Raw genomic sequence first — 18,436 nt, 5'->3', positions numbered from 1 at the left:
AATCTGCTTTTTGGATTGACACCTATCAGTTGAAGAAGAAGGCTTTGTAGAATCATTATAGAAGTTTAAAATAAATGTTTCTACTTATCAATAACTGTGTAGAAGCTACAACTTTTTGGTCTAAAGTGAAGTTTTGATGTAAACATAATTTCAAGCAGTTCACTCAACAGTTTCAAGTTCTACACGTTGCCTATCATAGCTCCCAACTAATCTTCCAGTTTATGGTTTTAGTGGTATTGAAAAGGAAAAGGAAGAAAGGGGAATTTAATCAGAAAAATCATGCTATTAAAGGTTTGTTTTTTTGGGGTTTTTTAATACCTGAGATTATAAAATTATTGACAACTGCAGTCAATACAGAGGAATTTGCATTATTAGTTATCATGGTAATACCAGAGGCTGAAATCTCAGAACAGGAAGCGAGGAAACAAACATTCCATGTCATTGGCTGATCACTGGAAGTTTAACCAGTGTCTCCTCACTTGAGATGGGAAGTGCCAGTGACATCCTGACTGCTTCTGTTTCAAGGCAGAAAGCTCCTAAGGGTACAAAGGAAGGCTGAGGTTTAGCAGCATAGCTCTTCTTTGGTTTTGGCCAAAAAAAATACGCATCAATGTGCATGACAGCCTTTACCTCTTTATTACCTCCTTTGTGTCTCAGTGAAGGAAATGTTTGAATAATTGTTTTTAGCTTCAAATCACTTATGAAGCTAAAAATAATGCTTCTTCTTCAGTGAGATTTTCCTTGTTAAGAGTTATACTGGGTAGTATTTACACAAGATGTGTCAGTCTAAAGCGTTTAAGAAATCACAGGAATAGCACAAAACAGTGAAACAAAGAGCAATGTGTCTCAGGGTAACCAATTCATAGAATGTGAGGTATGTGCAGAAATGCTTTTAGAGTTTCACAAATCCGTACACTGACATCTCAGAAAACAAGTTTCCAGCTACATAACTAAGCCTTTTGTTGAAACAGACATCCTTGACGTGGACATGTTTTGCTCTCTGTTACTTTGTGTCCCACTTGTGCTGGATTCGTTTGCACTGTGTGTTGGATGTGTTGGCACTGCGGGCACCATGTTTTTTATGAAGTCAGCCTTTTCTTTAGGTAATCTTTGCACAGCAAAGTTGAACACTTTTCTGCAGAAAGAATCCTTGTCAATCAGATAAAATGAATTAAAGTATGAACAGCAGCTTCTCACAGGCATGCAAGTGCAAAGCAAAAAGTTTTGGTCTGATAAAGTGGGTGCAGAAACAACAGCCCCTCTCTCTTGTGATGTGGATTTATTCTTTGATTGGCACCTGTGTACCAGTGTCTTAATTAATCACTGTAAATATGACAGGTTAGATTGATAAATGACAAATGTAAGTTTGCACTTGCTCCTGCTCCTTGAACTGTTAAGAGCAGGGCTTATTGTAAAGTGATGATCTCAATTCCTCTGGAAGTGACACTGTTGTGACACTGTTACAGGGCCCATTAACAGCATGCCAGATGGAATTCTGTTCTGTCCTCACACTCATAAAATGATACTCTTGGTTGTGGGAATGTCTGCGTTGGGAGCAAGGGATGGCTTTTAAAACAATCTTTATATAAACTGGAAAGCAATTTATATGTGTAAAATAAATGTGCATGGATACAATGGCTGACAGATATTTTATGTTATATACTGTGAATTACTTCAGCAACATAACATCACAGAGGATGTGAAAAGGGAATTTGTTTGCTTTAAGGTAAATTTGGGGGAGTTTAAAGCTGTAATAACTGCAATTAATAAGATTTATTTTCTTTTGGTCAGAACAAAATTTTGGCAAAAAAACCTATTGTTACCTCTTACTGAGTTACACTACTCAGACAATAGCAGGTGAAAGTCCAGGGGAGAGAAACCACATCATACCAGAGACTTTGGGCATACATTTTCTTGCCTCCTTGGCCATGGAGTAGCAGCTCAACAGCTCATGCTGCTGACAGAAAACCAGTGCTACTACACTTTCAGGTGAAATCAGAGCTGGTTTTCTCTTTAATAGCAAAGATAAGAGAAAAATGACATCACAATCACCACCTTTAGCAATTGTGCTCCATCTCCTTGAAGCTGTGGTCACAGAAAATAATGTGATTTCTGCACAAAATTTGTGCTGGGTACACACACTGCTATATTCAACCACATTCTAGAGGCAGCAGTGTTGTGTTGGAAGCAGGCCTGCCTCAGGAGAAACTTTGGTTGGGTTTCTATTTCTACAGTGTTTCAGAAGTTTCCATCTGTTTGATCAATAAGTGAAGCTGCAGAAAGGTTATCCTTGATTTCAGCACTTTGTGAGATGGAATTCAGATTTACAGTTCATGTTGCCCTTCTGATCAAGAATGGGAAGAAAAATTTCCATTCTCATTCCAAATACTTAACTTTCACACTGTGCATTTAGATTTTTCTCTGTTCTTTTCCTCCAGGTTGTTTCAGTGTTAGAAGGTGTGCTGTCTAAATTGTCAAGATATGATGAAGGTACTTTCTTCTCATCATTAGTTTCATTCACTGTAAGTGTTCGGATTCTCAAAGGTTCTGTTTTTCTTTCTGTGCATAATTTTGAAATTGTGTGCGATTTGTAACAATAAGTACTTACTCTGTGTTTTATGCTTAATTTTCTAAAGGTAAAAGCAGCTGCCAAATATGTTGATGTTCCGGTAAGTATAATACTTTTAGATTTATTTATTCTGTTATTCATAATAATTCAGAAATTTGGGGGGCTTTAGCTCACATTTTTTATTGTTGACATTTTGCTTTCCTACAGAGATTCATTTCAGCTTTACACAGAGTATTTAAACAGCCACTACAATCCTGAGAGGACATTTCATTTCCCTTGTGCAATAAGTAACTCTCAAAGCAAACTGTGGAAAGGTTATTCTCAATGCACTTTTTCAGTTATGGAAGAGTGAGGATTGTAACTTAGATACCCTTTTGTGGGGGTCTTACCATAATTTGGATAAATTGTTCAAATGTGTAGTATAAACAACAAGTAAAAGCATCATACTTGAATATCCATTATAACTTGATTTCTTACTTCAGGACTCAGATCTGCTTATTTAACCCCTTGCTTGCTCAATCTCCATTTGATTTACCATTGGTTGTGCAATGTTTGTGTGCTATAAGTAAAAAATAAAGGGGAACTGTTGGAGTTCTTTTATACATAAAGGCAAAATTCAGCTGTTAAAATATTTTTATTAGAATATGAGAGTAGAATATCTTTTCTCTAAATAAGTGAAGTTATTTAATATTGTAATTTTCACTGTCAATATCACTTGCTGTCTGTTAAGTCTGCATTCTCATCCCCTTTTAATGCAGTTCTAAAAAAATCTTATTTTCCAAGCACAACAAAAGAAGACTACAATTATTACATGAGTTATTATATAAATGAAAAATTAAATAAAAACATAGATGAATTCCAAATATGCTAAACTGTATCATGGTCAAATATGATCACTGTATCATCAGCAAAACCTTCAGCAGTTCTATCCTGAAAAATGCAAGCTTAAGTGAATTTTTTTTGAGTTGATGCATGTTAAATAAAAGGAAAAATCTCTGTTTCTGGAATTTTTTATTTTGTTGTCTTTATATTTGTTTTATTCATAAGATAAATTGTTACATTTCTGTTGTTTTCAGATGATGTTTTCAGTCTTTTTTCTTATTTTGTTGTCTGGGGTTTTTTTATCTTTTAAATAAGTGCTCTTTTGTTTCATAAAAAAGAAAAAAGTAGGCTGTCTTTCATTCAAAGGGATGACCTCATATCAAATCCAGTTAATTTAGTTTACCTTTTCTTAACATATTGTGCTGTGCTGTGTAGCTGCTGCAAGAGGTCCTTGTTGGGACACTTAAGACCCAAAGGCCTAAAGAAAAAATTAGTGGACAATTTAGAAATTCATTGGCTTCTTTCAGATATTATGGAAAACTCTCCAAATTACATCTCTGTGAGGAGGAGACATCAAAGTCTTTTACCATTGGCCTGGATACATTGATGTTGAAGTTCACAATAAAAATAAGACTGAAAAATACCTTTGCCACAAGCTCTGGGGAATATTGCAAATCATGTCACACAGGGATGTACTCACTGTTCAGAGAAAGAGGGAGGTGAGCGGGGAGATGATTGCTGGAGCCCCACTGCCCTTCTCACATTCACTGAATGGTGGTGCTTGGCTTGAAGAAAGGACCAGATTATTGACAGGCCATCAAGATCCTTGTGTTATCACAATGTCTTCACCTCCCAGCTTTCTCACACACCTTTCCCACAGCCGAGCTTTTAAATTGGACCATAGCTCCACAGCTGTAAGCTACAAATGTAAAGTGTGCTTCTGTGGATCTGCCCAAAGATTTTCCAAATTCTGGAGGTCTTTTTACCTGGGTTGAAAGATTTTCATAGGTTGCAGGTTGCTTTTGCTTCTTCACGTTCTTTTGTTGTGAGGATGCAGTTGAGGCCAAGAGCCCTTACTGCCACAGCTGACAGCAGCTGTCCAGTCTGAATAGGGCCTAAAATCACCAGATGTCAAAGTTAAAAATTCCAGCTGTAAGAGGAGGCTGAAAGCTGTCACATCACAAGGTCATCTCCTGGGCTCAGAGCTGAAGTGGGAAGTGCAGTGAGGGGCAGCACACAGGGAGGAATGTACGTTGAGCTCTTGGTAGTGTGACAGTGACCTAGCAGGCCTGCACTGAAGCTAATTAAATGCCTCGTGGTTTTATTTTGACCTAATGTGTCGTAAAATTTCTTCTTGTCCTTCCTTACCATATAGCTGCATGTGTGAAAGTTTCTTTAAAGTGACCACAGTCAGCTCTTTCTTTTGATACAGATATGTGCAGTGTGTTAGACAATGGCCTTGTGCCCCTGTGCCCCACTCCATCCAAGTGAGATCACTCAGTGCATCTAGAGAAAGGGGAGGAGAGGTGGGTCAGGGGGTTTGGGGAGGTTCTTTGAGTGAGTGGATTTGACAGAGTTTTTGATCTTTGATTACCAGGATTTGGCAAACAGGGAAAAATATGCTGGTTTGTAGTGAAATAAAAATAAGCTAACTAGGCAAAGAAAACGTTAGAAGAAAATGAAGGTAGTATGGAGCAAAATGTTTTAGAGGGAGGATAAGAGGTAAAAGGGATAAAAAAGTTAAATAAAAGTAAATAAAAATAGTAAATTATTGAAAAGGAAGGAAGACATTCCTGGATGATTTTTGGTCATTTTGAGGAAAAGGTTAATTCCATTAATATTGAGAGAGGGTTTAGACAATAAATAGTTGGACATGAAGGTGCAGACTCCCTAGACAGCATCCCACAATTTCTCAGGACCAGGGTGGGAAAGATAGACACAGACTTGTGGTTCATTTCACAGATAGGTTAGTAAAAATGCTACCTACCCTTGCTGTATACCCCTCTATTCATTAATCTTGCTAGAGAATTATGATTAATTACATCCAGGAGAAGAAAAAAAAGTGGTTTTGTGGGTTTTTAAACTGTTTAAGAAAATATGCAACATAAGCCTCAATTTTTCAGAATGCCCTTCAAGAAGTGAGACACATGCAGTCCCAAGGAACTCTCACTGCTTTCCACCGCTATGCATAGAGGACTATATGGACACTATGTATGTTTTGGTAATTGAAACCCCTGCAGAAATAATAGCAATAGTGCAAAATTATCCAGACTAGGAAGTATAATGATACCTTGTGATTTCCTAAAAACAATAATGAAAAAAATCTAGTTGCTGATACACTCTCCTCACTGGTAATTGTCACAGTACACAAGGTTCTGCAGTGGAAAACAAATGTGGCTGCTGTGCAGGTGGAAGAAACCAAATGTTTGGAGGAAAATAACGTAAGTGTTGCAAGTAGTGTGTGAAGAATAGCATTGGTTCTCTTTTTAATGCTACGTTTTGAAAACTGAGAGTACAGAAGCTGTTTTGAATATACAACTCATCCAAATCCACTATAATCCTTTGTTAGTTTCTCTTAAAGTCTAAGCAATCCATAGGATGGATATGTAGAAGTACAACCTAATATTTTTCCGTTTTTTTTTAATATTCTGTTCACAAAGCCAGGTAATTAATGAGAATAGGGAAAGAATTGCAGTAAAATTGAGGTTCAAGTAAAGTATGTTGTTAATCTCAAACGATTATCATTCCTTAATCATGTAGATAATTTCATTGTGTTCAATTTCTCATCATGTAAGTCAGTTTTGCATACAAATTATTGTGTCTTTAGCTGGCCATTTCTACACACATTTGCTGCATTGGCAAATAGAACCAGAGCAATTACTCATACAAATTGAGCATCCAGTTACATGCTCATGTATATACTGCTTTTTGTTCAGAAAGGTATGTTTAAATCCCTTTGTAGGAGCCAGTAATCTATGCCAGCTACTTAGAGGGCACAGAAGGAACCTAATCCTCCCTCTCTTCGTATGGGCCACCTGTCATAGCAAGTGCAGGGAGGCCATTTGAAGGAGCCAGGGCTGACAGCAGTGCACAGCTCTCACAATGCCAGCCCTCTCACTCCGCTCTTGCCTTTATGTGGGGATCAAAGGTATGAAAAGGGGCCTCACACATGTGCCAGCATTTGACTTACGGGGTCTTGTAGAGGCCAAAGAAGGAGCTCTGCCTCCTACCAGGCAGATACACATGGGGACCATCCAGATACATTCATTTTCAAATATCACACTTGTACTGAATGGTCTCATTTAACTGATTTTAAGAAGTAAAAACTTTTTGAGGGAAATAGGTGTTTATTCAGGTGTGGCTGTATGGTGCTATTCATTTTAAAGCTGGATTTTCTTGTAGAACTCTATTTAAAAAAAAAAAGACCACGGAAGGGATATTATCCTTGTGTTTAGGGCTTCTCCTGGCTTCCTTCTCCTCTATACCCAGATCTGGGAACTGGCCCTTCTGTTTTCCAATCTGTGAAAACAAGCTATTGTAGAACTGGAGGGAAAGCCCTTCAGCATCTGTTTTAAGGCAGCAATATTTTTGAGATACCTCTTAAATGGCAATCAGAAGGATGGCTACTAATCAGTAGAAAAGCTAAAATTGCGTAGTAAAATATAAGTTTATGGAGGAAAAGACCCCATATTTTAAAACCAAATTTTGTCATAGGGGCTGTAGTGATTGGAAGAATCAAAATCCCACTGCAGACATTTGCATGCATGTGTTGCCCCATGAATACAATGAAACTGTATGTATATGAAAAGGTGTTTGTGTAAATGCTTGCAGAATCACAGTTTAAATTTTCCACACTTCTCAAAACACACACATTTCCTCCTTGCCAAAGTTGCTGTTTCTTTTCCTTTTCAGGAAGATGTTTTTGAGAAAGAGAAAATGCATTGTAATTTTCATTTAAACAATACAATTTATTTTATAACCATGTGAAATTAAAATTTTACCTTTATAATAGACTGATTATGCAAATAGTGCACCTTCCTGCCTGGCTTATGTATTTCATATTGTGAGAAATTATGGGGATGATGATCTAGCCATGCATACAAGTAGTTTTTATTCCAGAAGTATTTTAATGATACTTTAATTTTGTAATTCCAAAGCCCAAGTGATGAGCCTTGCAGTATTTAGAGAAGAACTTTCAGGCAGTGAAATTTTCCAACATGCTCTTTCATTTAGTGGTAGACACTGAATAAGGAGCTCCTGTGTTCCTCACAATAGCCCCCTCCAGCTCATCACTCCTTTTCATTGCATTGTTACAACCATGCTGTAGTTAAAATTACTCTCTCCAGGATGCAAGGGAGGGGAAAGAAGTGGAGAGAAGAACAAGCACTAAACCGGATGAATTTTGTTATTGTATTTTTTGTATTGTATTGTATTGTTATTGTTATTTGTTAGTCTCTAGCATCTGTTCTCATCTCTGAAACATTAATGCTTTGGCAAGATAGCAACTCAGTAAAACTAGTGTAGTGGGTTGAGGCTGGTTTCTTGGTTTTTTTGGTGATATAAGTTCATTTAATAGTCTATGATGCTAAGAAATGTTCTGTGACAAATGCCAAAGTGAGAATAAAAATAACTTAAGTATCACAAATGTACATGATTTTCACTGAGATTTATGCCAAACTGTTGCATTGTTAAATACTGTTCAGAATCTTAGGTATACCTGGCCTGTAGGAAAATGCTTGATATTAGTGGCAGCATTAAACCCACTGCAATCTTTCAGCAGCAAAATATTTGAATGTCTGGAACTTAAGGCAATGCAGCATTACTTTTCAGTAGATGCTTCAGGCAAATATTGCCAGTGAGACCCATGCATGTCAATCATAAAACGGCTTCTACAGCATCTTGGAAGCTGAAATAATGTGTTTTAACATTTGTGTCCATGTTAAATAGAAACTTTGATAATGTTTTCCTGTTCAAATGGGGAAAATTAAGCTGTTTCTTCTTTATCTGAATTTATTGGTATGAAAAGATGCCTGGCAGTCAGGACCCACCTACCACTGAATAGTAAGAGACAACCTGCACCTGTGGGATTAGGTGCAGCAGCAGGAAGTAAGAGCACTTGCAATATATAATTAACAAGGATTTTTAATTTTTTTTTCCCCAAACAGCATGTTCATCTTGCCAGGTTAACTAGTGATTAACCCTAAAAAAGAATGTGCTGAAGCCTACACCCTTGTTTAAACTCATTCACTCGCCAGTGTATTCAGTTACTTGTGTAACCAGTGACAAAGTAACCCTATTTACAACTCTTAATTTCCTGGTATTTTATTTGATGTCTTTGTGTTTCCAGTTTCTCCATTCATCTCTTTGTCTGGTTCTCTTTCATTTTCAGATAGGCAAAACAGCTTGTCTGCTGTTCTGAATAAAACAAACTTATAATAACTTTCTATCTATCATTAAAAAACCCACCTTTTTTCTTGGGGAAACTTTCAGACAATATTTTTTTATTCTTACCTGGATAGCATACCAGGTTAAATTTTTCTCCCAAAGATGTGCAAATAACTCTCATTAACTTCAGCAGATGTTCTTCTAGAGATTCAGAGATTTTTTTTTTATTGAGTATGGATGTGGGGACTGGAATGCTTTAGTCTTTTCAGTTAAATGCTCCCTGTGACAGTTATTTAAAATATATCTCAGTTTCTATTTGTTTGTCTTCTAAGGTACATGAAACTTCTTAGTTGTTGTTTGTTTGTTTAATTCTATATTAACTTGGGGTTTTTTTCTGATAATTTAGGACAGATCAGTAGAGGATAGTGCAATCAGAGGTTTCCAAATAATACATAATCCCTACAAAAAAAGTTATAACATTAACTATTCAGCATTAAAGCTATTTTGGTGCTTACAATAGCTTCCTTTTCTTCTTCCACTTACTTGGAGAAAACAAATAAATTCAGTGCATGCAATATGAAGAGATAATGAAGTATTTGATATACTGTTGGTTCATTCAGTGTTTAATGTATACTTTGCCCACCATGAGCAAAGATGATTAACCTTCAATGATTTTGGTGAGGTTTACAACAGACGTACTTCAGAGTATTGATAATCTGCCTTACACAGACTTACTTCTACTGTAGTCAGATACTATTTAAAAGGAAAATTAATTTTTTTTTCCACAGCAATTTCAAAGATAATTATCCTGCACACATTAAGAAGGATGAAGTGTTTTAAAGAACTGTAATTCTAATTGGTAAATGTCACCAGCTGTTGCAGTTACTCTTACTTGTGTATATTCTTTTAATGATTACACTCCTGTGCCACAAGCTACATGAAAATATATTCACTAGGTGTGAAATTCCCATATGTCACAGCTTCAAGACTAGGTAAACATCTCAAAGATAAGGGAGTTAATGCTGATGGGAAATGTTACTTTTCTTGCTTTGCTTGTCTGCAAGATGAATATTTTTTATTGAACTTAGTAAAAGAAAATATTCTATTAATTGCAGAACCAATAGACTTTAGAATTCAGTGGAAGATTCATTAATACATTTGAATGTATATCTTCAAGAACTGTAATCAGCCTCTCATTTACTAGACTATCTCCTTCACCCATCTCTGAAGATTTAAAAATATTTTTCCATTATTCCTCCAAGTTAACTCCAGTCCAATTCCTATAAATTATTATCAGATTTTAGAAAGTACATAAGGTTTCAACACTGATTATATTCTCTTGTGCCATCACAAATGAGTATACCAAGGTAAAATATGGTGTTTTCTGTTTTAAATCTGCTTCACTTTGTGATTTGTCTTATTATAAAAGAATTTCTATCACATTTTAGTGAAGGTACTTTTTTATGAAGGAGATCTATTGATTTCTCTCAGTCAGGTTTTCCAACAGAAAATGTTTCACCTATTGAAGTCTTAGATTTTTTATTCTATGCTTAGGGCTTAGGTGTGTGATGCAGATGTAAATATCAATGGTCCTGCTTTACTCTTAAGAGTTTCATCTAAACATATATAGATGGGATAAGTTTTTGCAATGAATGTTCATTGCCTCTGGAATGACCAGTCCAAGTGAAGGAGATATTTCAGCTTTTCATTGTGAGTTTTGGAGATGCTACAAGTATTAAAGCTGGTCAGCATTCCACATTTAATGGTTACTTTTAAAAAATGAAACTGCCATTTGTGTACATATATAAATGAAAAAAAAAACCTTATATTTTGGAACTTATTTTTCTATATGTCTGTGCTAGATTCAGGGTAAAAAGAGTTGAAACTCATAAGCCAGGAGGTTTCACTCACTCCAGCTTTGAGGGAAGAATGCTGTCATCCTGTTACTGTAATAGATGACAGCATTTTCTGGACAAGTTTTGGTATGGACATGTTGCATCTCTCCTTCCCTCTTGTGCTTCAGACCTGTTCATATACATTACAAAATAAGATATACAAGATAATAAGAAATAAGAAAAATTTAAAGTTGAATATTCACTTGCAGGCTAAAAAGGAAGCTTTAATATAAAATGATATGTTAGTATTTTAACTACATGAGCATGTTCACACATACAGACTTTTAAAATATGCTAAATATTTTACTGTGTTGTTCATATCCTATTTTCATTGTGCCTGTGCAGCTGTGGTATCACATATACATGACATATCCTAGCCTGGCTCATGTTTGGGCGTGTGGTATAAAAATTATGCCTGCTCTGCTATTCATATAGAACATAGAAAATTTTTGGTCCTTGCTCCTCCCCTAGCCATCATCTGGGCTAACTGCACCAGTTCAACAGTTTACAAAATATAAAGGACTACACTCAAAACAGCCTTTTTTTGCTGTTTGCTCTCAGGGATGTGCTTGAGCTTAGTTTGAATTGCAGTTAGTTGAAGCTAATGTCAAACAAAATTCAGCTGTACATTGGAAGTAAATTAGAAGAAATCTTAGGCAGTGAAAAAGGAACTGAATGCTTTTTTTAAGCATTTTCTGAATGTGATAGCAGGATTTGGATCTCCACTCTCAGGTTGGAGTGGCTGTCTTATGAAAGCCTCACTATCAAAAAAAGGGGAAGATGTCCAAATTTGCCACTGATGTTGCCAGAGGCAAGATTCCATTGAACTGCATATAGCAATGTAGATTTATGACTTAGAACATCCATAAATTAAAATATGTAGAACTACATTGATAGTGAAATCTCCTGAACATGGTAACTAACCCAGAACTCACAGCAGATTTTGTTAATAGTTTGTACATGTATGAACATGGTAACATTTATTTTCATTATGTTTATCTTCTTTAAGTCTCAGTTGTTGAGGGGTTTGTCTTTCCCTTCCCATTACTTTCTCCCCTCACTTTTTGTCTTCACAGAAACCAGGAATGGATCTAGCAGACACCTACATTATGTTTGTTCGGCAAAACCAGGATATCCTTCGAGAAAAGGTCAATGAGGAAATGTACATAGAGAAGTTATTTGATGTAAGTAACTAGCCTTGCAAAGTTTTCTGGTATCATTGCTACATCAGAAGGGATAAGCTGGATTTTGATGGTGTTAAGCAAGCTGTTCAGATATTCTTCTCTGTTGATTTTTTTCTTTTGCTCATTTTTTACAAGCTTCAGCTGTCAAGGGTGGCCTTTCCTTAAGTATTTTCTTGAAAATTAAAGTACTAGAAGACAGAAATAAAATTGGTAGAATATTATTATTTGAAATAGTAATTTTTCCAATTATATTCCATCTTTCAATTTTTAATTTGTTAATGGAGAATATTGGATTGGTGTGGTTTGTGGGTTCCATTGCAGACTAAATCTCCCTAAATTAAGAACTTTTACATATCACTGCCTGTTTCTCTATGGAAAGAGTACAGAGTACAACTGTGGGTTTGACTGGTACTTCCGTGGAATGAATTTCAGAATTTTGTTTTATGGATTTCCAGTTCAAGACTTTCAATTTCTTAAAGTTGACATTTATAAACATTTATTGAATTTTCAAACTCATTTTCAAAGTTCTAATCTGATTTCTGCAATTTCAGAGTAATCCTTATCCTCAAGGTGGACGCAATAATTTTCCTCAGCTTTGATAATAACTTCTGCAGCCTCCTTCCTTTCATTCCTTTGCCCTGATTCCTCATCTTTTTGTTAGAAATGATCACATTTCAGTTCATTCAAGTTCTGACTACTAATTTATGTCTAGTATGTCCTTTTCTTAATTGCCTGAAGGAGAAGCTGTAGGCAGCTGAAATAGTACCTTCTGTATAAATTTAAAACACTACACATGTAAAATATATGTAAAATAAAAGCTATTTAACTATAAGCTTGGATCAGTTTACATGACAATTATCTCAGTCACAATTATACAGGAATTTGAACAGGAAAAGAAGTCATCTCTAGCACTGTGAAATGGAATTTATTACAAAACTAATTCTGGAACGTAATACAGACTTTGAAATGTATTTGTGTCATCTCCTATGTATTTTAGAAAGCTTTTCTGGCAGTTTCATTTGATTATGCAAGATACAGCAAATGTTTTCATAACAGCAATTCACAGCCTTTACTATGACACTTCAGTTGTGGCAGTCACAGAAGGTCCCATAATATAGACTCTCAGCCATGGTATGTCATGTCAGTGTTTGTTGTTTGTTAGACTGGGTGGTCAAAATAAGACTTAACTCTCAGATTTTATATTTCCAGACTCTCCCAGGCATCCTTACCAAAAAAAAAAAAAAAAAAAAAAAAAGTATCATCTGTTTTAGTAAGCTAAGTGCTAATATGTGTGAAAAGAATGATTTTATAAAAGCTTTGATGCCCTGCAGGGGTAGAAAAATTATCATCCATCCAGCTGGCACCTTCACAAAGTACTAAAACTGTATTAGCAACTTCTGCTTCAGTTTGCTTTTGCAATGAATCTGCAAGCATATGTTTCATTTTCAAGTTTCTATTTTTTTGTTTTTCTTTGGGGTTATTTTTGCTTATGTTGTCATTTCCTGAATGTTAATAAAATTATCTGCCCAAGGCCAAGTCTAACTCTCACTGGAGAGATCATGTTGACTTTTTTGATGTAGTGGGATGGGACTTTTCAGGCTGTGTCACTGTGGGGCACTGGCCAGGGCCAGGGCATGGGTCAGAGAACTGGCAAGGGATCCTCCACACCGTTAAGTCACCAGCACAGTTCCTGGCATGATTTTGGTTTATCACTAACACAAGGACAGGGCTTCAGTAGGGCTGGGTTAACGTGGGTTAAGGAATTCTTCTGCTGAATTTCATTTCATCAATTAAGCTTTTCAGCACAAGAAGACATCTCCTGTATGGACACAAGTTCTGATATAGCACTTGCCTTTGAGTTTGCAAGCCCATTTCTGTCCCCTTTTAATCAGTGGTATATATTGTATGCTGCTGTGACCAGTGCTTGTATCTGTAAGTAAAGAAAAAGTATATACATCATATGTCTTTTTTTGTATCAGATATCTATTTGTGTCTTTATTTTTCTTTCTACATGGTGGTATCACATTTCTATGTAACATCACACTGGGAAATACAATTGATTGGGCAGATGCAGCATTAAAAAGGCATTAACAGATATGGAAGCTCATAGCATGTGGAAATGTAAAACAAAGTCATCTCACTTTGTTAATTCGCCTTTCCTGACATTAATTCAGATTTAGAACATTATGACTGAGCAAGATTTTGTGGATGATTTTTGAAGGGTTCTTTGAAATTATTGCTTTAAGGAAACTTAGATATTCTTTTTATAAATTCAAATCTATGAAGTTATATTTCAATAGAAAGAATAAAATGTATTCACATTTTTATGTAAATGTACTTGAAGCCATTGGGCTGGCTAGAGTTGTGATCTTCTCTTAAAATACATTGAATTAGTATCAGCTAAGTAATCATCAGCCAAGTGAAAGAGGAAAACTACACTTCCCTGTGCTTCAACCAGGGAAATACCCCATCCAGAACAGCTGAAAACCTGACTGTGTGCTAGAGGTCTTAATTATAATTATGGAGAAGATCAGGCCTGAGACACTATTTTAACCCACAAAAACGTATAATTGCAAACTCTTTATGTCTTGATATCACTGACTTGATCCAGGGCTGCTATATGCTAACAGCTATTACTGTGACCAAGTGAACAGCCTGTCTATCGCACAAAGTTATGTACATAAATAACAAAGATCATTTAAATGTAAGAAAAATATTGATGCAAGTACAAATGCTTACCAGTTAGTCACAATATGTTAAGGCTAGGAGTTGTAACATTTTTAATCTACCTGAGAAGTTTCAAACTGGAGAGAAGACAAAAAAATACGTTGTGTTTTATGGCAGTGTTTGGTAAGCTTATAAAAGCAGTGCCCTGCTATACAAGATACAAAAATAAGGAGAATGGAACTTAAGCTTGTGATATGAACCCTTAAATGTGAAAGAGGTTCAAATCTCCAGTGACTTTGAAAAAAGACTGGGCTGGTAGTTTTTTTCACCATTTTTAAACCATTCAAATCTTGTGCTTCAGTACATCATGTAGCAGAACCAAGGTGGAAATTTTTTTCCTTCATTTCCACTGAAAAACTCAGCTTCTGGATACATTGCATTATTACCTCCTCCAGAAGGGCTGTAGACAGCAGGCAGAGAAATATGTCCAGGTGCTCCTGGTAGCATTGGTCTCTCCCAGGTCAGTGTGCTGCCTTCCTGCTCTCAAAACTAGTCACCAGGTTTGAAGTCACAAGGATTTTTCACTTGGTCAGTTTATCAAAGACATGGGAATTTTCACCTTCTTTTGCAGTATGGGACATGGTCTTCTTCCTAAAATCAGCTGGGAATTTTGCTTGTCAAATTCCTTCTGTCACAGGAATTCAGGACATTTATATCCCACTCTCATGCAGTAACAGTTTATAGCTGAGAGCACAAGGGGAATGGAGAGTAGAGTTTATTTGTTTTTAACATCACATTTCTTAAAGAGCACTTGAAATGTTTGTAATCCATTGCATATGATTAAGATCTGCAGTAGCTCTGGGTTAATATGAAGTACTGTTATATGAAGTATTGTTTTAGAAACAGTATATAACTTTAGTTTTATTTTTTTGTAAATAATTTTAAAAATACTCATTTTTAGAAAAGACAGTAAATCAGGTTGGTGAATGGAAAAATTAAATATTTAGAATATAATTACACAAACCTAGAAAAAATAGAGACTATTACTAATTATTATTAACATCTCTCTTAGTTATAAAGATAATCTGTTTCATGGGTAATGTAAGAGCATCTGTGCAGCCTGTAAAAAAACAGTGCTGTGTATCTGATCACAAAATTATCAGATTTTAAAAATACCCAACTATGAAATTCCCATGGGATCTGGTTCTACCTTCTCAAAATCAATAGGCCTTTTACCATTAACTTTAATAAATGCAGTGCTGTGTCCATAAACATGCCAGGTTATTCCCCTTGACTAGACTTAGATTCATGTTTCTACTAGAATTTTTAAGATGAGACTAATAAATCTTGAACTCCTGAGCATTTTAATATACATCAGACTTGTAAATTAGAAACTATTTCCTTTAATCAAAATTGTGTTTTGTTGACAAACCTCTTGGAAAAGCATTGTTTAAATTTTGCATGCATCTCTGTTTAAGCGTCAATGCAATACTTACTTTCTGTAGTAATGTCTAGTTCCCAAGTGCCACCTGGGTAGATTCTCATTTTCTTGTACCTGTGAACTGCATGTGAAGTATGGACATTCAAAAAAAATCATTCCAGACAATTTTGCTTCAGATTCCCTCTTGGTGTATTTGTCATTGAGAGCGTTATCTAACAGGCTATATTTGTGTTTCTTGTGGAAAACTTATGGTGTAAACAGATGTATGATGACAGTTTTATTAAGACTATATGTGCAATGAAGTCTTTATGCAATAAGTGATTGCTGCTCTGAGAAATTGAGAATGGTTTCAGAGAACAGCTTTAATGCATCAGTATTCAGCCATTGACACAATTGAAAGGGCTTCCAGTGTTTTTTTAGGCTATAATTTCTGGTAAACCTCTTCCCAAGTGTACCATAAACACATAAAATAGTCAGAGTGCACATCCTGGAAAGGTGAGCACTGGCAAAGTTGTGCCCATGGTTATCTTGTACAAGATGGCGCCTGTGAGCAGATGTTGGCTTTGGCCCTGATTGCCAAGGTGCTAAACTGGTGTGGTGTGATGCAGTATTCCTGCTGACTTTGCAGGGACTGCCCATGTGGGAGGACTTCTGGAGGCTGTGGCCTCGTGCATGGTAACAATTCCACAAGCTGTGTAAGAGTTGAATATGGCAGGGAACTCAAACAACTGTCTTTGGAGTGCAGAAAGACTGAATGTCTTTATGAGCAGTTTAAAAGCTTAAGCACTCCAGATGTACATAGCTGGTTTTGGCTTTTGTATTTCAAAGGTTCAGATGTAATGTGATATTCTTTTTCTGTTGAAAAACTGTTTGTATTTTGTTTGGAATGTTTATTAAATGCTAGTGGTGTTCCCATATTCCAACCATTATTTTCATTTTCCATTAGTAGCTGGGATGGATAATTCAAGTTCAATGATGTGCTTGAGATTATTTGAGGTCTTAATTATTCTTCAAAGGTTATTATGATCTGTACTCTGCTCAGTGGCTAAATGGAGATATGAAGTACTCATCTGACTAATTTCTGTTTGCCATTCATTCTGTTTGCCAAATGCTTTATTCAATTGCCTAATTTCTGTAGGTTTTCTGACCTATTACAAAAAAAAAAAAAAGTGTTTAAAAATGTGCAAATTGTAGTGTTACACAACTAAGAGGAACACTTAATTTAAATTGAGTTTTCAGTAGTGCCAGCTCCTTGTGCTGCTTATGTCTACCTCAAAAGCACTATTTTTGTAGTATTTAGTATTCAGCAATGTTTTTCTATAAAATTTTAATTGTGATTTTTTTTCCTTATTCTCAAATTACTTCCTGTCATGCTAATTTTAATAAGTAATCTTCCCTTTTGTTGTTATGTAATTATTTGCAAGTGTGTGATTTGACAAAAGGTCTACTTGGTTAAAGGCCATATTTGAATCAAAAGCTGTGTTTGTATTAACCTCTGAGAAACATGAGAGGACCGTGCCTAATTACTTAAAAAAATACTCAACAAAAATGGATTGTAGCTTGTTGATCTTCTTATTTCTTTGGTAACCCAGAGTAATCTTCAAGAAATATGTGGGCTTCTTTCTCAGATTCTTGAAATTTGATCACAGTGCAAAATTGTCCTTTGGCACAAACCCAGAAATACGCATCTTTGCACGATGCACCTGGACATATGTGGCAGGTCTGGTAGAATCAGCTAATTAACAACACAGGCTTAAACAGGCACCTCATCTGGCAGTGTAGTTAGTTGCCTGATGGTGCTCAGCAGGATTTGGTAGTGCTTTTTATTTTTCTATCCTAATGGTCTGCTGCCCACCTAATTTTGCCTTATTGTCAGCCACTACTTACCGCAGCTTGAGGCCCTCCCAGGAGGCTAAATTATTATCAAAGGATTAGGGAGATGTAGCCTTGCAGCTCTGACATTTCTGATTACTTGTCTATGCCAGAACAGTAATTAGCTGTGACTAATTAAGAAAAATGTTCCTGCCATAGAAAACCATTTAAAAGAACTGAGAAGTAGAAAAGCAATTGAAAAGCTGAGCAGTGCTCAGATTTGCCGATGCTCTTTAGATTTTCACCAAAGTCTTAACTCATCTTTAATTACGTCTCTTATTTTATAGGGGAAATAGAAAGCTCGTGATATGAAGACCACTCTGCAGTCATCTCATGATCTAACAGAATTTTTTGTAATTTTGAAACAGTTGTTTCTTTTTTGGTAAAAGAATTTTAAAGAAAATTGCAGGCAGTGTCACTGAAAAAGTGAGTTATATTGACATGCTCAAATATAAGAAAGTCTTCTGCAAGATGGAAGCAACACTTTGCAAACTTATTGTTCAAAGTCTTTTTAAAGTTCACTAAATTATTCCTGATGTTTTCAAATAGACTCACCTCATTTTTCAAGGTAGCAGTCTCTATAAAGTAAAAATAGTTCATT

General features: G+C 35.8%; 1 protein-coding gene across 10 annotated transcripts in view; it reads left to right on the top strand.

Moving 5' to 3' along the window:
- The window catches only part of CADPS2 (calcium dependent secretion activator 2), a 282,371-nt gene that overhangs the window by 249,058 nt on the left and 14,877 nt on the right, over window positions 1-18,436 (top strand). For all 10 annotated transcript variants that reach the window (XM_005519231.2, XM_005519232.2, XM_088054886.1 and 7 more), the window contains 3 exons: window positions 2,439-2,522; window positions 2,637-2,669; window positions 11,748-11,855. In XM_005519231.2, coding sequence (XP_005519288.1) covers window positions 2,439-2,522; window positions 2,637-2,669; window positions 11,748-11,855 — 225 coding nt within the window. The remainder of the gene's footprint in view (window positions 1-2,438; window positions 2,523-2,636; window positions 2,670-11,747; window positions 11,856-18,436) is intronic.

Source organism: Pseudopodoces humilis, chromosome 5 (assembly GCF_049639895.1).
Source record: "Pseudopodoces humilis isolate 2021_Gansu_Grassland_sample_001 chromosome 5, ASM4963989v1, whole genome shotgun sequence".
Classification (NCBI taxonomy): domain Eukaryota; kingdom Metazoa; phylum Chordata; class Aves; order Passeriformes; family Paridae; genus Pseudopodoces; species Pseudopodoces humilis.
Note: the sequence above shows the minus strand (reverse complement) of the source record. Positions and strands in the feature narration are given on the sequence as shown.